This window comes from Symphodus melops (assembly GCF_947650265.1).
Source record: "Symphodus melops genome assembly, chromosome: 1".
Taxonomy (NCBI): Eukaryota; Metazoa; Chordata; class Actinopteri; order Labriformes; family Labridae; genus Symphodus; species Symphodus melops.
Window position 1 is genome coordinate 38,742,218 of NC_136691.1, and position 24,784 is coordinate 38,767,001.

The 24,784-nt window shown below is 39.4% G+C and overlaps 2 protein-coding genes across 2 annotated transcripts; one reads left to right on the forward strand and one right to left on the reverse strand.

Moving 5' to 3' along the window:
* Nucleotides 1-221: 221 nt before the first annotated feature.
* Nucleotides 222-18,713, forward strand: inpp5l (inositol polyphosphate-5-phosphatase L). Its single transcript, XM_079357444.1, has 16 exons — nt 222-825; nt 4,955-4,996; nt 5,741-5,841; nt 6,234-6,321; nt 11,598-11,661; nt 12,228-12,331; nt 12,730-12,782; nt 14,148-14,267; nt 14,646-14,730; nt 14,852-14,947; nt 15,036-15,110; nt 15,427-15,500; nt 15,598-15,709; nt 16,011-16,082; nt 16,164-16,223; nt 17,062-18,713. The coding sequence occupies exons 1-15, from the start codon at nt 766-768 to the stop codon at nt 16,203-16,205; spliced, it is 1,188 nt and encodes a 395-aa protein (XP_079213570.1). The 5' UTR covers nt 222-765; the 3' UTR covers nt 16,206-16,223; nt 17,062-18,713.
* Nucleotides 18,714-20,669: 1,956 nt separating this feature from the next.
* Nucleotides 20,670-22,467, reverse strand: nkx6.3 (NK6 homeobox 3; the record flags this gene model as incomplete). Its single annotated transcript, XM_079352724.1, has 3 exons — nt 20,670-20,961; nt 21,306-21,475; nt 22,053-22,467. The coding sequence occupies 3 exons, from the start codon at nt 22,465-22,467 to the stop codon at nt 20,731-20,733; spliced, it is 816 nt and encodes a 271-aa protein (XP_079208850.1). The 3' UTR covers nt 20,670-20,730.
* Nucleotides 22,468-24,784: the final 2,317 nt, after the last annotated feature.

A 24,784-nucleotide genomic window follows, 5' to 3' on the forward strand; every position in this document is an offset into this window, starting at 1 on the left:
CGGAAATAAATTGACAAACTTCCTGTGTTTGAGCTCTGTGGTTGTGTAGACTGTTGTGTAATACCTTCAGGTAGTTAAGTTGGTCGTTACTTTAGTGTCAACTTAAATTATTTTAACAGCTTAATATGTTTAAAGGAGGCCAAGTCTTCATGGCTTTGTGTTGTAGTTTTAACAACGTATTCTTAGTCTAGATATTTTTAAATGCACTCAAACAGTCTCTGATAGGAGGTTTCACTTTTGGGTGACGGCCACGATGTTGCCTCAGCGATGATGAAGTCAACATGAGGAAGACTGCAAAAGAGGAGTGGAGGCGGAGCACCAGAGTTTATTGCCCATCACTGACTGTTGCGCGGTCCGGTTGTCTGAGCGTCTGTCAAGACTGCAGCAGATGCACCGTCCAGGCGGGTTTAAGTCCTCTAAGAAGCTACTAGTCCAATTAACGCAGTGGAGGCGGAAATCCACCCATGTCGGCTATTTAACCAACTCAGCCTCTACTGCTCCTCGGTAAGACGAGGAAAATGAACACCGCTCCGGTATGAAGACGACAAGATATCACCACAGCCCGCCTTCCTCGAACAAGTTGGACCAGAAGCGACACAAAGTCATCAGGGGGGGTGCTGGAGTATTTTAAGCGGTGGTAGTCTTGTCTGTACCCACATATTAAGCCTTTATAAGCTCCCGAAGAGGAGCTGTTGTAGGCCTGCACGCGCGTCGTTTGGGCGACGTTACGGAGTTTCCTCGAGCCGCTTGAGGAAGATCGTTAACATGGAAACGTACACTGATGTGCTGCTCGTCACCGCAAATGTCGGGTCACTCTTTGATAATGTAAGTAGGCTGGTAAGAGTTGCATTAAAAGTTTAAACTACTCCAAACTGTCATGCTGCCAGAGGATTAAACGTAATGCTGTTAGGTTGATGGAGAAATGACTCGTCTGAAGTGTAACGTTAGACAGGTAAATTTGGACTTTACGCTGCCTCAGCTGCTGGTATAGCCTGCACGAGCCTACATCACATTAGTGTGTGAAGCACCTCGCGCGCTGACTGACCTATCGCCTATAACCCAATTGTACGTAACGCTTATTATGCTTAATACCTTAATGTAGCATCAATGTGTCGTTTTTATTTAAACAGCATTGTGTCAACAGTGTCCGTTCGCTGTTGTTGGTTTAAAATAAATTCAAAAATGTCAGTAAACTTCACTATTATTACCTGTTGAACGCGCACGTTTTACGCCTCACGTGACCTGCTCTCAGTCAGACTGGTAAAGAGGCTCCAAGTGTTGGGAGATAAAAACTCGTCACTGTTCAATCTTTGACCTGTAGGCCGACGAATCAGTGACACTGAGCTATTCTGCATTAACACTATTGTATTAGACACAGACAGCGACTCTGGGAGAACGTTAACCTATGACATCGAGTAAATGGGTTTCCTAATGATTTGAAATGTATGCCTATACGATGATAACTTAAAACTGATAGGGAAGATAAGCTACAATACAAAGATAAGTGTCTGCTAGGAGCCTTACAACCGAGAAGCCTAAATAACAGTTTCAGCCATGTAAAATAAATGTTACATTATTATTGTCACATTGATCTGTGACAGAGATCAAAGACTAACAATATACAGTTAATAGTGGATACATTGGGTGAGTCAAACCTAACCAAATCTGATTTAAGATTTAACACCAGGTCTCACATGTTAACCACAGGGTATTTTGACAGTCTAAATGTGCTGACAGGAAGAGAATGACTTCATTTTCCTGAACCTCCTTGACCTCTCATGTAGGCTATCACATTTTGGTTTTCTAGGCTGAGTTAAGAAGTGTAAGTCCTCTCTGTCTTTGCTTCCAGAATTCAGCCCTACATGGATCCCATCCATGTGTGCCCCTCCCCCAAAAATCATCTTCCCCTTCCACAAGTTATGATTGTGCTATGTGCAACCAATCCCTTTTGAAAATCACTGTTAATAATGTTACACAGAACAAGATGACCCCGTATAATTCAATGGTCTGCTTACAGTATTCTTGTCATTCACGTCATGGCCTTCTGTGGTATCAGTTTACTTGTATCATTCATTCTTAACTCATTATATAAGTTAATGATGTCACAAATAGTGTAAACTTTAAAAAACCAGCAGTAAGGATTAGATGGACTAGACTATTAGACACATGGAATAATATTCAGGATTTTATGTTTTTGTGAATACTGGGTTGTTAACATTTTCCAACATTGCAGGGAGGGGAGCTCTTAAAGTCATGGAAATTTGGCACAGGACCATGTTTCCGGTTGCCAGCTCTGTCTCCAGTGAAAACATGTTAGATCCCATTGTGGAAGTTATGTAAACAGATGAAAATCTTCTCCCACAGGAGATGAACTTTTCTCCTAATTTAGGCTCCCTATAGCCCTAAACAAATACTCCTAAATGTTTGACCAGACGTCAGAATAAGAGCAAGACCTTAAGCACATCACAGGATCAATCCTCTTCCATTAAAGTGCTGGAGCAGCAGCGTGTTTTGACAGAGCAGTTAGCCAGTGATCCACTAAATTCAAAGTATTACTCAAGAGAAACTTTTAGACGCACTGCAAGCAAATTTCCCACAACATTGTGAGACATCTAAAAACAACTAAAGCATTAACTTCATCACTGTCCTGGATTCTTACCAGTTTCTCTGGAGCCTTTTGTTGAAGCCTTCGTGTTCAACATGTCTGGTCTTGTTGCTTGAGACTCAACAATGTAGAGGAGGAGACACCATTAGGTTTTCACAACATTTAACAACGAGATAAACATTTTGAGAACAATTGGGCCTGAAATGTTCCCCTAAAACATGAACTATAGAATTATAACGCTTCTTGTACAGAAGACTAAACCATATTTTTATATATAAGAGTATTCTCCGTCTGCTTCTATCTTACTCACGGTGCTACAGACTTCAAAAAAATTACTGGAAGTTACAACCTTCGCTCCCAGGATTTATACCTTTTAAATATCCCGAAAGCCTGTACTGGATTGGGGGAAAAAAAGGCATTCAAGTATGCTCCTCCCCCATCTTGGAATCGTTTGCAAGACACTCTAAATCTTCGGGAGCTGGTTTCCTTGGAGGTTTTTAAAGGTCTTCTTAAGGATCTGGAGGCTTGTGTATCTGGCTGTAGATGTTTTAACGAACTCAGATTGGCTTGTTGTTGATAATTTATGACAGCTGTTGGTTGAATGGTTCATATACCTTGTAAATTGTGAAGTGTTTTGTATCTGAAATCCTGTAAATGTGTGCTTCTGTCTGCTTTAGCCAGGACTCTTTAGTAAAAGAGATTCTTAATCTCAATGAGACTTTTCCTGCTTAATTAAAATACAAATAATGAAATGAATCAGGCATCAGTGGAAACATTGGTTGTTTCAGAGTGATGTGAGGCGAGTCCTCTACGGTTCAGTAGGTAGGTCATATTGGCTTCAGTCATCCCCTTCACACTGCCATGCAAATACACTATGCAAAGCCGTTTCTCAGCTGCTATGTGCCCACCTTTCAGCAGGTTGTTTTTCACTCTATCACTGTTCTGCTAAACAAACTCTTGACGCAGGTGTGTTAGAATCAGAGACACAATAAGCTTTAATGGAGGAAACATTGATGTCTCACTGTTTATCATATTTCCTGACATATCCTGTCATGCTCAGTTTAAATATGTAGCCTTAACTTTGACTTTAGAAAAGAAACGTCCTGCTAAATGAGCCTCAGTATCGTCGGATTGCTGAGTGTAAGGTTTATCTACCCGCCTTTCTCATTTCTCACTCACCTATCAGGTGTCCATGCAATATTGAAGTCATCATTGGGAGGATGTGTGGATCATGAATAGATCTGAAACGGTGCAGCTATACTTGAATGAGACATCCTGGAGCACACAGGAATTATGTCCACTCCAGACCCTTTCATTGTTTGTTTTAAACTGCTCAGAGTTAATATTAGCTCCGAGAATTTCCTGTCAGAGATTCATGACTCCCATTTGACCCGTTTGTCAGCTCGCTGGCAATGTCACTGTCAAGACAGATGTCAAAAGGTTGGAGGGAGACTTTTTTTTTTTTTTTTTTAAAGCTGTATCAAGCAGAACTGAAAAGCAGAAAGTTTGAAACATGTGACTCATATGTAAACTGCTAAATATGATGTGTCTGTCATGTTCAAATATAATAATTTCAACATGATCCAGTTTACACTCATTCATACTATAATGGACATTTTTGGGAAATTGAGTTATTAAATGTTATTAGTACTATTAAAAAGTAACAAGATTACTTACTGAGTTCCTGAATTATTAGAATAATTAGTTATTTAGTCAAGTAATGTTAGCATTGCTTCAAAACCCTTATCAATGCACACACGATTTAGTGTTGCTGTGGCAGAGTGAGAGGAAACTACTCAACCATCATACAAGTTTGTAGACATTATTAACATAGATAGGTATTTAGCTCATTATGGGGTTTTTTTTAATTTTAAAGGCAGAATACATTACAGTGTGTTTAGTTCTTCCTAGCTCACAGATTGTAGAGCTGGTGGTGATTTAGATTCATGCCTGAGCTGTTTGGCTGGATTAGATCTTCTTTGGTCTGCTGATATAATGTTAGCTGCACTGGGGTCACCGGTGTTTGGAGCGCCAGGCTCTTTTATAACTAGTTTGGTAGAAGTGTGACGTTTGGTTTGGTACTTTGTGAAATTAGAATTAATATGTTTGATGTTGAATAACAAAAAAAATATTCCTCTAACATGAATGGGCTATCCCAGCTTTAAACTCACCCGTGCACAAGAAACTAAATGAGTGGTCAAGACTCCCTATTGGGAATGTAAAAAGAAAGAGTTTAACGTGTTACACTGCCCCCAGGTGGCAGAGAAATGAATTATTTTGGGTTTCCTATTTGATCCTATTTGATTTCTTCCACACACACTGATGATTTGTCTCCTTTTCCTATTATAGTTGGGTGAGATTCAGAATGAATGGTTACAAGAATTGTACAAGGTAAGCTGCTGTCTTACATCTATCCTAACTTTCAAAGATTTGATATTCACACTCCTCACTGACAATGAAACATATCCTTCTGTTACAGTTTGATGACTAGTAGCTCCTTTGCATTTCTGACAAATTAAACCCTTGTTCCATAGTCGTGCCCACTATTGTTGACAACGTAATTTAGTAGATATGCTTTTGACAGAAGCATCAGCATGATAACGAATAACATGGTCATTGCAAGCAAACACAGAGATAAGACAGAAAAAAAACTCAGCATCACCCCCAATGGATAGTTACCTTTGTCCTGTTGTTGGACAGAGTAAACCCTCTTTACTCCAAGCCGAGATCTTAGATCAGCATGAGCACCTTAATTAGTTGTTAGTACATCTAGGCTGGTTACCAAGGGCAACCAGGTAACCCCTAAAGTATGCAACTCCCTTCTCAAAGAAATTATGCTTTTAACAATTGATTAGTAATTCACATCCTGCTTTAATTTATTTAATCAATTTTTATTGAATAATTTCAACAGTGTTTCATCACGTGTATTTTGTGAAGGTAGATTACATTCAACTTTATTCCCATTGTGCAGAGTACAAGATGATGAAATGTGTGTTTAATGTATGTTTTATTGTGTTTCATTGTTTGCATTCTGTGAAGCACGTTGTGATCTTGTTTAGATAAGTGATATGTAAATAAAGTCATCTGTAATGTAAATTCTTTTGACTAAGACATGTTTGTGCTGCTTTGTTACAGACTATCCACAGCTACAAACCACAGTTCATCGCGCTGCACTTCCAGGAGGTGGGAGGGAAGGACTACATGGCCAACATGGGCCATGCTGAAAACTTCTTTTGGTAGGAGTTCTTGGCGACGTATCACACATCCATATTTTAGGCCATGAGCTGCATCTACAGTTTTGTATACATATCATTTACTCTTAGATCTAATTAATCATCATTTTTATTCTTTAATTATCAAAGCAGTAAAAACATTTTTTCCAGCAAACAACTTTCAATTTCAATCTCAATTTCAACTTTATTTGTGAGGGACAGTGTGTAATAAACAGTCAAAACAATTTTGAATTTAAAGCATCCAATTCAATTAAATCCACTTTTAAAACTCAGCCTGTTCATTTCCCATAGTGTCTAATCAATTTATGTACTGTTGTTTTTAGCTCTACATCAAAGGGCTGAGTTTTTTGTTTTCCTGCATGACAATTAGCTCTGTGGTTCTTTGTTGTTTGCAGGAGCATTGAGTCCAGTAAGGAAATGAAGGACTATGACAGGGTCTGCATCTATGTGGACAACCAGTTCCAAGCAGAAGACAGCTTCACGGTAGGAAGACAATGGAGTTGGTGTAGTTCACATAAGCTCCCACTAGGTGGGGCCCCTCCTCCATGTTAGTGTTCAAAGGGGGTTTGAAGTGTAAAAATGATATTGAGTTAAATGCAGAGCTGGTTGCTGTTCAAGTCTCTGGAAAAGGCGAGAGGGGGCATCAGTAGACAGTCACATCTATTGACCAAGCCTACAACATCTGACAGTATTCTATTGGAAGACCTGGGCCATTTGACAATATATCAAAGAATGGTATTATGGATGCACATATGCATTTGCCTTATACACTTATGTTTGTTCATACTTTATACATATATTTATCCTAAAAGGTATATGGGAAGAGTAGCGTTCCGTGCTACAGGACATGACAGCATGTTAAGGTCCCATATTATGCCCTTTTTTGGGCATCTAATGTGTCTACTAATGTACAATCATATTCGCTAATGTTTGAAAAAAGTGTCTGTTTTCATGTACTCTCATCTGCCTGTGTTTCGATGTCACAAACCCATGTTCAAAAAGGGGTTCTAGGGACCGAGAGTTACATGTGATTACTGCTAACAGGAGGAAGTGGGAGAAGCTGCGTTTCCGCTGACTTTGAATTTTTGCAAATAGATGTGCACACGACACCTGGAGAACACACCGAAGAGCATATCAAACCAGAGAAAGCCGAATATAGGACCTCTAAAAGGAAGAATGTACAACTTTTTGATCCAGGAAATGTCGCCCTTGAGCACCAGCATTATACCACACTTCAGCTATTCTGAAGCTTCCGCTCGCCTCGCGTTCACACAAAGCTAGTTATCAAGTAGACCGCACAATAACTAAGCACCATCAAGCTCAAGCAGGGGACAAAATTGTCCTTTGCTCGAGTTGCAATAGTGTTAGCCTTTAGCAGGCTAATGTAAGTGCATGTGGTTAACTCTTCACTTAATATTGCACATAAATTGACACGGAATGATAGTTATCTAAACACAGTAATGTGACATCAGAATAAACACTGAATATGTTATTGTTCTTTTCTCTAGTCCTTGACTAAAACAGCTGATGTACATGATGTAGCCTCCACACGGTCTGACAACAGAACAGCTGGTGGGACTCACTTCTCTCTCACTGTACACAGTCATGACTCAGAGAGACATTTACACTGGATATACATGATTTCTGCTGTATTTATGTGTAAACTGTGGCACATTCTTCCTTTAATCAGGACAATTTGAATTGTAGGCTACACATCCGTGAGTAAATAAGGGAAAGCAAGATTTTGAAGATCAAAAAAAGTGTCCCCACAGTGACATGGCATTAGAATAGGAGAAAAACTGGGGGCACTGAACTGGAGCAAGTCAGCTAAGCCTGTCTCCAGATGCTAAGCCTGTTTTTTTTTCGGGCTAAGATTCTGTCAGTCAGGGCAGACATCCCTGATGGCATTAGAACCATAGAGTATACAGCTGTTACAAATCAGTCACTATATGCAATCCTTATGATACCAGACTCAGATTGTTACTTACTATCCAATCATCAACTCTAGGTATCGAAAACCTTTCTTGTGATAGGTGTACATACTTGTTTCAGTATCTGGCTTGTTGTGTGTGAGTGTGTGTTTATCTCTGTGTGAATTGTTTTTATTTTTCCTGTTTGGTGAGATGAACAACACGTGCATGTCATATATCTCTTAGATACATCATGAAACAATGTTGAAGGAGTTCCACCGAGTGGCCACAGACTGACCTTTGACTTAGACTTCCTTTCTTGTCATTTAAATTTGAACTTTGCAGTACAGATGAAAACGAAATTTCGTTGCATTAGCTCGATGTAGTGCAGGATAAAAGAGCAGCATCAAGTATTTAGGCAAGGACTGTTGTATACAACATAGGAGGAAGTGTCCTTAAAGAAAAGTCGGTCAAGTCTCTGTCTACATATCTTATCTCCATCTATCTCTGAACCCCGGAGTCTGTCTCTAAGTGTGCGCTCAAACGCTCGTGTGACCAAACCTGTCCTGAGAAACATTTTCAATTCTTGTTTTTGTTCCTCACACAACAACAACACACACACGCACACACACACACACACACACACACACACACACACACACGCACACGTTTCACTTCTTTCCTTTGCTTGGAATGTAAACGTGTAGTTTCCTGTAACAGGTTTTGCAGCATGTTTGTTAGAAATTCTGCCCTGGTTTTGAGTAAGACTCCACCTGTGTGTCAGGATGTCTTAAACTATTAACCCTTTACTCCTCCCACGTGAAACCCTCACACTGTGTGTATGACAGTAAGGGTCAACGGCTGCATCTGTAGACCAAAGGTGTGTGAAGTGAAACGGGGAAAGTCAATGGCCAGGTGTTTGGGAGACTGGCCAAAGTCAATACATTTAACTCTAGATTAAAACTATTGATCCCAGCCCATTTGTGCACGATAAATAAAGTGTGAGGGGGGGTAAAAGACAGCTGGGACCAAGTTTCCCCTGCACACCAGTGTTTTGCACCCTCCACTGTTTGCCCCGAGAGCCTCCTCCACTCCCACCCCTCCTAATGCCTCATTCTCATTTCGTCTGTGCCACCTGCATTGATTTTCAATTTGTTTCCCCTTGGCTGTGGATCATCAGTTATGTGGCCAAGAGAGAGTTTGGGGGGGTTCTCCTTTCAGAGAGGCTGCAGCAGCACAGGGGGCAGACTCGCATGCATTCCCAGTACAAATGGTGTTTTGATAAAAAATCACTTGTAAGTCAATATTTTTTTATTAAACTGTGCACAAACCTGATTGATGAAGATAGGTGTTTGGCAGAGTATGTGGAGGGGAATGTGTGTCTGAGTGTGTGTTTGTGCATTACTGAGAGTTTCAACTGTTACAAATTCAACATAAAAATGTCCATGGTTGGATCCGTTTTTTTCTGAGCTAAATACACTTTTTTTTTTAAATCACTGAATAATCCTTTTTTGCTCTAACTGTTAAATGATACATTTTGTGTGCGTGTGTGTCTAGTTGACATTATATGGTGAGCTCTTATCTTTAGCATAAAGCTAACAACTCCATCAGCCTTGTTCAAATAACTCTAAATCTGTAGTTTGAACTCGTTGTTCACTTATTTTTCACTCAGTGTACCTCCCTTCAGTTTTATGAAATGAGGATAACTTTGGCACTGAAGATAAATGATCTCTTCAGGGAGAGATCTCTCATGCCCGGACTAAATGTTTGTGTGTATGTGTGTGTTTAAAGGTGTGTATGTGTGTGTTTAGAGGTGTGGGATTAGGTGCGTGGGTGTGTGTGTGTGTGTGTGTGTGGGGGGGGGGGGGGGGGTTGTCGGTCCATCATGCCAAGAGCCCTCTGAGTGCTGGTTGATTTTTCTTCGGACCCCAGTCAGAGCGGCGGTGTTGGCAGACAGCAGGCCTACTGCTTAATACCTTTTAAATTGTTTTAATTTTCTGTCTCTATTGATCTCTCAGGCCATGATTAATCAGATCAGTGGAGCAGGCAGTTAGTACATTAAAAATTGTCAGCAGCATGTCAGGGATGATTGGGTGCTGAAGTGGAGAACGGGGGGCTGTGTGTGGATGTGCTCCGTTGTGTTTTCAGTCTGATGGTCTCTATTCTTTAAAGTTTCATGAGTCTTTGGGAGAGTAACAATATACTGTGTGTCACAGAGAATCATTCAATACAAAGATCACCATTCAGCTCACATGATGGCAAAAAAATGGCAAAATTCAATTCATCAAGTCAGACGCAGTGTTCGGATGATTTCTGCTGTTTTTGTTACCATATCAATGTTTTTTTGATTTAGCCAGTGCTGTGAAACCAGCCTGAGTAGGTCACTAAGAGAGTTATGGTTCTATTTAAAAAACATTTCAAAGCCTAACATTTTATTGTGTTTAATCTATAAGAGGCATACATTTTTGACACTACACTTTTTTGGAAAAAGAGAACTCGAGGATATCAGGCACATCATCTTTGTTCTCTTTGAATGTCGGGAAAAAACCCTCTTAGCTGGTATGTTGCCTATAAGTCTGATAAATCCTAACTTTTTGATTAATTAAACATAAATGTAAGCTCCTGTTAAAAGTTTTAATCTGGTTATGAAACATAGTGAAATAAATATGTTGCCTCTTCATTACATTAAATAGATCTGATTTGTTGTTTGTCCGTGAAGCAGCTGTACATTAATACCAAGTGCTTTATTCCAGAGGTTTCAAACCAGCAGTTGTGTCTGTCCTCACTCAGAAACTCGGTACGGGGCTGGAATAGTGACCATGTTGATGTGTGTAATAATGCAAAACTTTAATAACAATCACTTTGAAAGAAAAATATGTTTTTTTTCTTGCCACTGTAACTTTGCTAAGTGTTGTTTAGTGCTGTGCTCGTGATGGATGAAGGTTAGGGGAGGAGTCAGGTGTTTTACCTGCACATTTTGTAAATTGTCTCGACTCGAGATAACGTTTATTGTGAACTGGTACGATACAAAAAAAGATTGATCGACTGATTGAAATACTCACGTGTGTGCACTCCCACACGTGAGACAGAGAGCACAGTGTGTGTGTGTGTTTGTGTTTGTGTTTGGTCACATGTTGTTTTGTTGATTTTTAACCTCATACTGTCGAGTCAATTTTGGGTCAGACTTCTTTGTGTTGGTTACTTTTAACCAACCAACCTGAAGGGTGACTGGGGGGTTCCATCTGATTTCTTTATACAGAACAAAATCAGCAAAGACATGATAATAATAATAATCAGAAGATAACATTACCACGTAAAAGAAGATACTTTTTGAAAAGACAGTAAGAAGTTGGTTATCACACCTACACACCACTTAAGTTTATTTATGTGATATACCGTATATTTTAATGCATTTATCTTGTAACTTTCTTCAGTTCAGCTGTAATTAAGCTGTTGAGAAACATACAAATATAGTTTGAAAAGTGCTGAAGATATGAAATTTATAATTACTATTGTTTCATTTTAACCCGTTAGGATTTTTGGATCTTATTTGTTCACGTTTTTACTAACAAAAAAATGTTTAGTAGATTCTCTTGTTCCCTTTGTTTAAAACCAAACTCTGCAGTTCAATGATAAAACAGCACAAGTTTCTTTGTTTACAGCTGCACTTGATGCAACGATTCTGTTTGAATGAAATGGATTGTTTGTGCACACTCGGATTTTTTTTTGTACCATGAGCTTGTGCATTTATAAGTTTAAAATTCTTGTCCCCTCTCTCTCTCTCTCTCTCTCTCTCTCTCTCTCTCTCTCTCTCTCTCTCTCTCTCTCTCTCTCTCTTTCTCTGTGCAGGCTTTGGGGAGTATGTACTTCATCCACAAGACACTGGAAAACATCCAGCAGTATGATTTTAATGGTAAAACTTTTACTCCTGATGATTGCATTGACTTTTATTTGTTTTTAATTTTTGTCAACATGGATGGAGCTATACGGATTTTAAATTTCATGGAAGAACGTCCTTTATTCTGCACTCTTTTGGTAAAGGCTCATAAATTGCTCATACCATCAGGGCAGTAACTTCAATGTTGCATTATGATTGGCACGTTTTTTGTTTTTTTTTGATTATCAAGCATTTCAGGACATTTGTCTATATAATGACATCTTGATTGCCAACATTTTCCACCATATATTTGCAAAGCATCTGAATTGAAAGTGGAGCTGTTATTTTGCTGCTGCATAGTCCAGTCACGTTAGTCGTGAAAAAGCTCCTCAGAAAAGCTTATGGAAGAACCATAAACATCCTGCAGCTGCCACCCTAACCGATTGTTGTACACCAAACACAATCTAATGGCTCGCTTATAGATTCTCTCATCTCGTATGCCGCTCTGATGAGGTTAACACCAGTTTATTGATTGCTGTTTGCATGTTTTCTCACTCTTTTACATGTCACCCTTCTGCCTCCCCTCTCCCCCCCTCTAACAGTTAAGGATTTCAAAGTGGTTTCAGGGCAGAATAAGCATGTGGGCTCTCTGGAAAGTGTCCCCACAGTGGAGAAAGAAAAATTCCCAAAGAATTTCTGGCCTGATGTGAGTATGTCTGCAAGCATGTGCATCTGTGGATGACTGCATTTGTGTGTGTGTGTGTGTGTGTGTGTGTGTGTGTGTGTGTCTGTGTGTGTGTGTGTGTGTATGTGTGTGTATATGTGTGTGTGTGTGTGTGTGTGTGTGTGTGTGTGTGTGTGTGTGTGCGTGTGTGTGTGTGTGTGCGTGTGCGTGCGTGCGTGCAGGGTTGTGGGGAGGGGTACATGAGGGCCAAAGGGAGATGTCGGGACAAATGAGTCTACTGGGGCTGTAGTGGGCTGTCTGCCTGCTCTGACAGGGAGATGAGACAAATTATGTGTAGGAATCAATAATGATCAGTTTGGCCCTTCAAAGACACGGCTCACTGCTGTTTAGTGACTCACTCTCATCTGTCTCTGTTGCAGTTCAAGTGGTCCAGAAAGGGCTTCATGAGGACCCGCTGGATCATACACAACCAGTACGTACTGTGCACTGTGGTCAGCTGGATAAAAGACAGTTCGGGGCTCGACTCACTTTCCCTTTTTGGTCGTTTGTTATTGACTTTTGTCAAATATAAAATCTACCCTGATAACTCACATCTTATTGAACACAACCTTTACTGTTGTGATCTTCTGTTGTTGTCGCCTCAAACTGCTTTTAAACTGTGTGTGTTCGCCTCTCATATAACTATACTAAAAGGAGGGTTAAGAAATGTTCTCAGAAATGGTTTCAAAAATAGTGCACGTACATGTTCTGTTCTTCAAAACATCATACTCAACCTACTCAGCTAATCAACAATGAGAAGCATGCTCAGGAACTGAGGAGGGATTTATCCCCCACTGGAGCAACGTTTAAGATAAAAAAAAAAAGAGTGGTCATGGGGTGTGCGACATACCCACGAGGATACCGACGCTCCTCCATCCCCCTTTTTCTCTTCCCAACATTTCCTGTCTCTCTTCAGCTGTGCTATAAAATAATGGTAAACAATGGCCCAAATAAAAAATGAAAGAGTGTTCATAATGCAGTTTATCAGGTCAACAGAAACAACAATACAAAACAAAACTGATGTTACTTTCTATCTGCAAGATAGTGAAGGGGAGTACACGAATGAAGCAAACAAGTTTATGTATCTAAAGTAGGTCACAGTCAACAAATGTTGCACAAAGATTTTATTTTTGCTGGCTACAAAACTGTCCAGGCTGGTTTATAATGAAGGACAGCCTTTACCAAAGACTATTAGCAAAGATGCCATAATCAGTGAACACCCACCACAGCACACACTGGGTCATACATTCAGTATCTTTCTGAAATGACATGCTAAAATATTTACCCTAAAGAAGTAGGTCATGTCCAAGCGGAAGTATTTGTGCCATCACAGGTTGTTTTCTTCTACACTGTTTACTCCTCTCTACAATGGTAACAGATGTTATCCTATTTTGCATTCAGGTGGTGTCAAGGTGCATTTACATGTAGATTTTTTATTAGTGCACATTTTTTATTTTTCTATTTTTATTTAGCCAAATATAAAATATAAATGCTGAAGTTCTGCTGTTGTGGCCTTTTTTGTATATTTTGAGAATGCTTGTCACTATTTGTTATTTTATTTTGTTCACAAAAGGAACCATAAGAATCATGAATTGTTCTGTTCCAAAGGAAAACATGTACACAAAGACAAATGTGCTTGTTTTTGGTCTCAGCATACACATGAGTCCATTCATTAATAAGATAGAAGCTCATAAGTGACATTTGCGTTGTGTGATCCCTCACTCTTTCTTGTGTGTGTGTGTGTGTGTGTGTGTGTGTACGTGTACGTGTGTGTGCTCTCACACCTGTGTCTTCACAGAGGTTTGGACCTGGTCAATGTCCACCTGTTCCATGATGCCTCCAACCTCATTGCCTGCAACTCCAGTCCTTCTATATACTCATCCAACCGCAAAAATGCTCTCAGATACGTCATCAACAGGTCAGATTCTTAAGAGCATACAACCACAGGACTCCTTCCTGCTCGCTGGACTATATTTAGATACACTAAATATAGTCCTTGCTTCACCTAACTGCTTCTTATGAACCGAGTTAGTGACACCAGAGACAACAAATACAATCAATCAATAAGGATTTTTGATTCACATCGACACACAATTGCAACAAAAGTTATCCTACTGGAGTAAATATATAGAGCATGTCTAGACTGTACTCTTTTGGTATCATTACGTCTGTGGATATTCTTTTTTGCTGTCCAATAGCCATCAATCTTCTGAAATATGTCTCGTCTTGTGCAAAATAACAGGCTACCCAGAAGATTACTATATTTCTGTAAATTGGACTTTTTTTTCATTTCCAGGATATCCGACAGCCGCTTCACTGCTCTGCCTTTTTTTCTGTTTGGAGATTTCAACTTCCGTCTGGACGCACTGAGTCTTGTACAGGTAGGAAGCAACTTTTATTTCTCTTTAAGCAACCAGAAGATTCCATGAATATATTATATACAAGTATATATCTAAATATAAGGTGACCAGGCCTGTTGGGTGTCTGTGTTTCTGTGTACAGCATTTGTCCACTTCAGCAGAAATCCAGACTGTAAAGAAGGACAGCAGTAACGAAGTGGAGAAGATCATCTGTGAAGAAAAAGACAATGACCATCAGGTGATTAAAAGTGATTCAGTAAGGTTCAGGGCTGACATTTATCTCATGCTGCTGCTACTACTCTATCTGTCCTCAATTTCACTCGCAGGTGCTGCTGCACATTGAGGAGAAGCTCTTTGCTTACATGCACCAGACGGTTTTCAGGCAGGACAATGGCAGAGCGGTAAGAAAACAATGTTTGACACACATCGATGATATCGTCCACACGACAGCGACTGCTTTGGCTCTCACCTGTAATATACCCAGCTGCTTATCTGTTCTCTCACACATCTTTTAATGGTGATCCTGTCAGCAGATCTAACCTTTAATTTTTGAGTTATGTTGTTTGACTGGACAAAATACATGAGGTACATGGTAAAAACAAGAGATAAACGTGACAGTTCTTTGGCATTTTACAGGTGTCCTAGTTTCTCTTGCTTATCTTGAATCGCACAACTTCCGATTATCACTGCTGGTGAGTCATTTTCTCTATCCCTCAGCTTTTGAAATATGACAAAGAAGTCGCTGCCTTTCATGACGTGGTTAAAGAGGAAGAGATCACGTTTCCACCAAGGTAATGATTGTACCTGAGCTTTTTGTTCCTAACACACTATTTACAAACGCTGTGCTCTTTTGATTGTTTTCCTTACTGCCACCTGTGTCTCCCTCAGTTATCCCTACAGTGAAGAGAACACTAAACCCACCCAGTACATGAACACTCGCTGTCCTGCCTGGTGTGATCGCATCCTCATGTCAAACGCTGCCCAAGAGTTCCTCCACAGGGTCAGTCAGTGTTTCACATCAAGTGTTTACAGCCATACTTTAAACACCCTGCGTGGTAGCTGTTTATTGTAGTCCACACACAACAAAGAGAAAGGTTTCTCTTCAAGTTCAGTGGCTCAGGTTTTGACAACCTTCCACCTGTAGTCCAATGTACACTATATGCCAGTTTCACCATATAACAGGCGACATAAAATTCGACCTTTAATCAGAAAAGTTACAAAATAAAGTGGGTCACGTTCACTTGAATGCCACATTTCCCTTGTTACTTGTCCAGCTGATAAAAATAAATCCTTATTTTCAGAGCGATGACGATGATGATAAGACTCTCGTTTACAACACAGTGGGTCCTAACATCTGTATGGGAGACCATAAGGTAACAGTTAAGCTTTCAAGTTTATTTTGCAGACAAGCTAATCCGCCATGTTGGATAACTTTGCTGTGTTTTTTCTCGCAGCCTGTTTTCTTGTTCTTCTCCCTGAAGACAAATAACAACTGACTGGGATCTTTCTTAATGGTAAGAGCATGTTGCCAGGTATTGTATTTCAATACTGTATAGCATGTAGAGGTATTAATGTGTCTCTCTGGTGATTCCATAGAGGGCGACTCTGTGTGTTAGAGAGATCACAGTAATCTTGCATGGCTCCCTGGAGAGCTATAACCACGGCTGGCCCATTGGAGCCGGGATATGAACTAAGATGAAGTGCCTGCGGGACACGAGCACTGCTTTGTGTCCAGTGTAGTGGGACCAGAGGCGATCAGCACCTTTCACTGATCTATGTCTTTTGAATCCTCTCCACTGTCACTGTGGCTTCACACTCAGTGCACCTCAGACCTGCTCTTTTGTTAATTACTGTCTGGATGGTTAAACAGACAGACGTGCATTTTACAGGACAGCATATTGGCATTTTTAAAGCCACATTTTTGTTTTGCTGGCTTTCAAAGTTATTTATTTAAAGGAGAAACTGCTTTTTCATGAAGGCCCTTCTTCAGAGCGCTGCACAGTGACGAGAGCCACTTAATGATGGGGCCTTAAAATGGTCCAACCAGCTTACCTTGTGTTCTCAGGTCTTTGTGACCCTCAGTTCTAATATCCTGGTACAATCTTGTTCTTATTATTCTCATGGCTATGTAAGAGTGGTTAGCCTTATTTATGAAAAGAGGTTGTTCCTTGAATGCAGTTTTGTTTGTCTTTTAATTACCTGTGGCACTGTTTAAAGCATGTCTGTTGGTATGTAAGCAGTATTACACTGTTTCACCGGCCTCTATGTGATTCAGACGTATTCTCTTCTGCAGGCATATTTATTAAAATGTGTATCTTTGTGTGTGTGTGTGTGTATACATGTCTGCTGCAGGTCTATCACGGCACCATGCTCAGAGCTCTGTCACAGTATCAGAAGGATGGTCACCCACCACAACCCATCCATCAGCCAGATGTAGGTCGAGACAGAGTGGAACCCTGTCCACATAGTATATCTGGTTTCTCACAGCTGGTGTCACTGCACACCACCACTCACAGATTCATCTGAAGCTTTTATGGATAGAAGATAGTCCTTAATATTCCCTGTTTGTCGTCATGGACTCTTTTTAACAGGACAAAAGGATGATGTGTATGTTTCGACTGCGGCTTGTGAAATTAAACTAATCATCATTGTGTGCATGGATTTCAGTGTGTAAAAGGCCATGTTAATGGCTTTTGTAAATCTTGAATGCACAAATACATTTTGAAATTCTCCATCAATCAAGAGCAACTAAACTGGGTGAATTTGGCTCTTTCAAGCTCTTTGAATTTCAAGCTCAACCATTCAGAATCCAACATGGTGAAACTGTTGTATAATTAAATCTTAACTAAAAATTATAAAAAAAAACATTAGTGTAATGTCAAAACTTAATTATTTATTATGACCATTCATATCAAGTATTGTTGTTGTTGTTTATCTAGCAACCTCTAGCAACCTTCTTAAATGTGTAACGAATTGTAAATCACATCATTTATTTCAGAATAGATTTTTCGAAACCAAGAAAAGATTTTAATATCAAAATGACTTTTATGGAAACTAGAAAATTTACAAATTATTTGAAATCCACAACAAAGCGATTACAGCAGTATGGTTTTTGCACGCTGTGGTATGAACTGAATGAAACCGTCAAATGTGGCTGCAGTGATTCACCTTGTTACTGAGAGTAGTCTTTGTTGTTTGTCCGTGAAGCAGCTGTACATTAATACCAAGTGCTTTATTCCAGAGGTTTCAAACCAGCAGTTGTTTATATTTTGAAAGTGTCTGTCCTCACTCAGAAACTCTGTACTGTTTGTTACACACGGTGTCTGTGCATACATCGCTCCATTCCTTTCATGGTTGGCTTCATTGCCAAAAGAATTACATACGTTGGCCACACGTGTTTACTTCTTACTATGGTAAAGGAGTGTTGATGTTTCACGTGGCCTCACTTGATCTCTTGACACAAGTATGAATATTTGCATCATATACTCAATGTGTGTGCACACCCACACTGCACTGTTAGTGTTGTTTTAGTCACATTTTGTTTTGTTGATTATTAGCCTCATACTGTAGCAGTTAAACGTATTCTCAATGTGTGGATTTTGGTTAGATTTTTTATTTGAAAGCATTTAAAATATGTTTGTGTTGGTTAATTTTGTCCATCTATCCTGGAGGTTGGGGGACAGCTCAAGTGTGTTTGGATGTTTTGATTTTCTCTTTTGTGAAACTTCTCCTGTCCTAGTCTTTGAGTGAAATGCAGTTACACAGATTTTTACATTTGGACGTTGAATCAAACATTCGCCATAAAAAGATGAAGTCACATTAACAATGATGTCTGTTTCAAGTCCACTTGGCTCTGTGTGTTCTAACCTGAAAGCAGTTTGCTGTTAGTTGAATGAGAGAGGGAAGTTCAGGGCCAGTATTACCTTTATATTAACTCTGGTCAAACACTACATCATTGTACATTGTGATCTTTCACTTTCGAAAATAAACATTAGTCTCGTTAATATGTTGCCAATGTTTTTTATTGTCTTAATCAACACTGTATATACAGTCTTTGATGCAACTCATGTCTAGGATTTGAACACTGTCCTCTTTAGCTTTTTGGAACGACAGCAGACATTCACCGACATTATGAGTCACACCTGTTTGGGGAGATGTTGCGGCAGAGATCTTAAAACCTTAACAGAAGCTGATAAACCTGCATGATTGGTTAAAGTACCTCTTACACTCTCCTTAATGCAGCTGTTTACAGTGAAAGGGCTGTGAATATTGACTGATGTCAGAAATAAATCAAGATTACCTATAATATTTACACTCAGTTATGTTGAGCAAAATAATGCAAAAAACGATGGATGTTGTGATCTGTCATGCAAAATGAATAGAAGGTCTACACAGCTTAATCCAAGGTGTGTGTGTATGTGTGCTACATTCTGTGAAAGGTAAAGAATTGATCTGTTAAATTGAGTTGGGCATTATTGCAGCAAATGACAAATGTGACCTTTAACAGAAGCCATACTAAACTTTTAAGTCAGATTGAAAGTCCTTTAGGCTCAACACATCAAGAGAGTCATTTCTAGTATTATTGAATTTCATTTTTTTTTGTATTTATTCAGTTATTTAACTCAGGTAAATACAGACTTTTAGATTCCAGATATTTGGAGGGTTGCTAAACATAAATCCATCCCTGTAAATAAAAAAATCTGCAAGATTGTATAATGCTTGGTCATTTTAAGAAATTTCTCTTTAAACATAATTGAGCAAACTGTATATGACAGAACAGACAATATTTACACAATTTAATCATGTTTTCTGTGAGTAAACATGACGTGTCCCTGCCTCTCCCTTGACTGAGCCCGGTGTCTGTCTGAACCATATTGAGTCTAAATGGTGAATGAGCTCTTCAGTTTCTATTGATTTTATGTTGAGGTGGCTAGTGGGGGACATGGTCTTCAATTAAACCTCACCACACCAGTAAACCATTCCAGATAAGACCTTTGGCCTCTTCAGTGTTTGGGCCTTTTTTTTTTTTTACAGTTTAAATGTCCATTTAAAACAAGCAGCAGAGGGATTATTGCACCTACACCATGTGCTGTTACAATGATACAGACAAAACAGTTTGCCACCAAGTTTAGTAATTGAGTCACAACAGTTTATTGTACAATGTTCAGGAGTCGTTCACATATTCCACCTTCATATCGTTGGTGAATTTGAAAAAACATGGATACAGTAGACCTAAAGGGTTCATTTATTCATACATCCTGTCTCTCAGTGTTTGTAGTCCACTGTCATTAAAAACCCACACACATTTACAAAATAATATGTCACTTAATACCTATAGAAGTAACATGAAATAGTGTGACACCTCTTTACCTTCAGCTTTAAGTTCATGAATTTAGGACTGACACTGTGATTGAGGTATTTTTGCCACCAAGTCTTGATTTTTCTTTTCACTGCACCGTTTTATATTTGTGGATATTTGTCCATGGGTTACGTCAATAAACTCAGATAAGCTTCACAGTACAGCTTTAGGTGGCACTGCACTTCTTTGGTTTTACCATAATTTAAAGTGCCAAGCACAACATAATCAGCAATATATTAATATTTGAATATGTTCTACTGTGAATCAAGAGGATATGAACGAGCTCTTCATTTTACCAGTATCACCATGCAGTTGTGTTTTGGTGATTTTCTGATTTTACAAAAAGATGTTCACGACACTATTTCCCTACTTCCCTATTTCCCAGTGTAACATTAAACAGACCAGAGGTCACTTCTTACTGTAACTTATGAAAGTAAACGCATATTAAATTAATTTTATAGCAGCTATCTATTGAACCTGGTTTTGTTGAATGACCACAGATAACCTTGACTGAACATGCGTAGATGCTAATTGATTCAACTTTGTTGTCAAAATGAGTTAATCATGACAGCATGCAGGTGTGTTGTGTAGCGCACGCGGACTTTAACGTGTCTCAATCCGCAGTGCGCGCGTGAAGGTTAGTTGAAAGAAACTACAGTTTGTCAGACGGGGTGAGGTCCGAGCCGCAGGACAGAGAAGGCCCTACGGTGTTTGCGTAGAAGAAGTCGGATCTTGTCATCGTCAGAGTCCGGGTCCAGAGGCCTGTTGTACTCCTCATCCTCCACCTCGTTCTCGGAGGCCTCCCCGTTCTGTCCCGCAAGGTTGGTCTGCGTGGAGCTCGGCTCTGAGGCACTCTTCTTCCTCCATTTGGTGCGTCGGTTCTGAAACCAAACCTGAACACAACACGACTAGGTTTACATTTTGAATTGCTACCTTAGCACGTTATGCAACAAGGGCAATCAAGCATAATTACAGGATCCTGTTCTCCTGTCAAAAAGTCCTGACAATTAGTCCTATATATTACCTACTTGTGTATTAAAGCATTGGACCTATTTAAGATATTTTACATGACAGTCCTTCACTTGTTGGTTTTACAAGTAGAAAGTAGACTATGGGCTACCAGTTGCTTTAAAAGTGCACATGTGACCATAAAGTACAACAACGAATCAAGAGGTTGACAGAGGAAAAAAAGCATCAGTTCAGATTTAATTAAAAGTTGACATGACGTCATCTTTACCTTGACCTGTGACTCTGTCATGCCCAGAGAATAAGCCAGTCTGGCTCTCTCAGGCCCGGCAAGGTACTTTGTCTGCTCGAATGTTTTCTCCAGAGCAAATATCTGGTGCCCGCTGAATGTAGGTCTGGTGTGTTTCTTTCTTCCTGACATCTCACCAAGAGGACCATTAGCTGAGAGAAACAGAGGAGAGTTCATATTCAAGGAAAAGTACTACAGCGCTTTAACATCAGCAACAGATCTGTGGGTGCAAATAGATGGTACAAACGTCCTTAGTTGTCTCTCTGGAAAAAGAGGCAATATCAGAAGTACTTAATTCATGAAAATACTAAACCTCTCAATCCTATTGTCCTTTTATTAAATTAACTTATCAAACTTATTTTAAAATAAATATAATTTTGTAGCACTTCTTTATAAACAGAAATAAAATGCAATTGAATAAGTAACATCATCTACATCTTAAATAAATTAAATGGGAATTTTAGGAATATTACATTTATTTTGCAGTATACTTGAGAAATTCATTTTTCCTTGTTAATTTAGTTTTTCTAGGTCTTAAAATGAAGTATAACTAATATGAATTTTGTATTATCTTGTGTGTTATGTATGTCGCATTTAAAAAAAAAAAACAGTTTGCATTTGACCTTGAGTCTTTGTGTGGGATTTATGTAGGCATCACTCTACTTGAAGTAATAAGATACAAACACACTATTAGCATCATAGGATGTAGTTTGGTGTGTGTAGACTTACTGTTGGTGCACTGCTGTCTCCCTCCTCTCCACTCACAGCCGCTCTCTGCCCAGCAGCTCACACTGCGACCCTTCATGGGACACTCTGCCCCTGGCTTGGAGAAGCCACCCAGGTTGGAGTTGTAGTCTCTGTTATAGTACACGGATGTACTGGTGACAGAGGACCCAAACCCCCCCATGGTAGAGTATCCAGGCAGCAGAGTGGTGGTGCCCGTGGTGCCCATCCCCATCATGGAGCGGCTCAAGATGTCGCTGATGCCGTGCGGGGTCCCTGCCTGCAGCTGGCTGTTCAGGCCTGGGTTGAGTTTGTAGAAAGAGTTCGGCACAGAGTACTGGCACACTGGGGCCTTCAGGTCCGAGGGGAACTGGTTGAGGCTGTTGTTAAAGAGGAAAGACCCCTGGATGTTTGGATCCATGGGAAGAACTGAAACTCTGCCTCCAGGTCTCAGTAAAGCATCCAATAAGATCCAGTCAGGAAAAGACTTCTGATCGGCCCTCAAGGAGTTCCCTTACTCGCAGACGAGTCTGGATTGGGAGTCACACTTCCGTTTATATATTTAATTAATAAAAAGCACTTATAACATTTTAACAAAGTCCTAGATGTTTCCCCAAAGTTGCCACCTCGTCAAAAACATCAAAAACAGCAGATTAACTCTTCACGGTCGCCCTGTACCTCTCCATCTGTGATAGTCCCATATTTGATGTCTTGGGCGAGCCCTTCAGACACAGATGTTCCTCCTGCCGGCTCTGGTCTCAGAAATCATAAATAAGCACTATGTGGAAATGGAGTGGCACCTTAATAAAGATAGGCCACATTAGAATGCAGCCTGGGATTGGTCGGGGTCTCACTGCTTTAATGGCGTTCTATTGGCTACTCGCTGAGAGCTGAGCCTTTTATTGGACTGCAGCAGATTAATAGTGTTTTGAACAGGTGGAGTGGGAACAAGTTGATTTTTTGATGGCCTGCCATGACTGACCAAGTGTGGTGGAGGGGAGGGTACTGAGCCATGAGTGCACAGAGCAGGAGGAGAAGCATTGCTCTGATTCTCGATTCAATGCTAGAGAAATTACAGAACAGCATTTAATTTGTACCCAATGTAACCGTAAATAATAATTTTAAAAAAACAACTACATATGTACAACTACCAGTTCCTGTCAGTAAAAACAATGTTTGTATGGTATTTACTGAAGATTTAGTTTAATCATAGACAGTCTGTTATACAAAAATATGTTCTCCTATTAGCAAGCTTTTAACAAAATATATTACAAAAGTCAAGGACTTGTTAGTTATTTGTAGTTTGGACATGTGGCTAGTGACTCGCATGGGTCCGTAAGACACCAACAAATACAGATCTTTCACACATTTACATTTGTAGTTATTGCAATTTTTTTTTTAACTTTATTTTGAGCATCAGCCTCAAACAAAATATCATATAGAATTCCCATAAAATCTGCTGAACAACAGGTTTTCTGTTTATTTGGATCCCCATTAGCTTCAGCATAGTGTTAAGCTATTCTTACTGGGGTCTGTGATGAAGCAAAACTCAAGCTTTATATTGTAAACCATCCAAAAGAAATAAGCACAAAACAGTTTATTTTATTTTATGATGTCATCAAATAGACAAACTTTTTTTCAACTTGGCCATGCAAAAAAATAATTAAAGCCCCTCTACCTTCAAACCTAAATCTGGATCCAGTCACACAATTCACATTCCCAGCAGGAGTCTTTTAGGTGCATCATATTTTTTACAATCTTTTTGTATGGCCAAAATCCATGTAAGTGTAAATCATATTTCTTGTTTAACTCTGAAACAGGCCACATACATTTAGGATATCAATTCTTGTAAATGAAGTTGAAGTTACAGAAACCTGTAAATGTTTAATTGACTGTATTATGTAACTGTTTCTCGGAAATGCTCATACGTGTACAGTATGTGTGCAGACATAGTTTCATTATGTGTAGTCACAGTGTTAAAACAATTACTGTTTGTCTTAGAGCTTAGTGCTCTATGATTCATGCTATATACCTGTTTTCAGTTGTGAAGTGAGCCAAGTATCTGAGATCAAAAAGTATTTCCATTTGTTACCGGTTTATTCCAAATTTGGAATACATTCAAATGAGACTTGTTAAAGTTGGGGTGTGCATCCATGATCTGCTGAACAACCAGGCTGTTGTAAGGCAGTCATGATAAAACCAAACCCTCTATTATTTGTCTTTGGTGTTATCTTGTGCAAATTGTGTTGTTCAATAAAGTGACCATTGTCAACAATCAGATGGAACTGACTTGCCAGAACCATGAGCTGCAAACTACAGTAAATACTGTATGGCTGTAAGACAGTGGAACGTGCCTTAATTTATTATTTATTTATTTACTTTTTTACAACGTAAAATAAATGTACGATTACAGGACAGTTTAAACAGAACACAACAAACTTGCTGACAATTTTACTAACAATTTGGACAGTCATTGCATCCAGCAGAGGTGGCTCTCTCCTGGATAGTAAAAACAAGTAGAAACTGGTGGAGAGAACAGGAATGACTTTTTAACATGTCCTTCCCTTTGCAACACAAATTAGGTAACCCTTTTAAGAATGATGAAATTGTGGGGTAACTCTTCCAAATTTACAATTATACAAAAAAAATCTTGCCAAGTATGAGCAAGTTATTGAATAAAAGTTCTAACTTTGTATCCACTATTACAAAACCAAATCTAAGTTAATTATAAATTAACA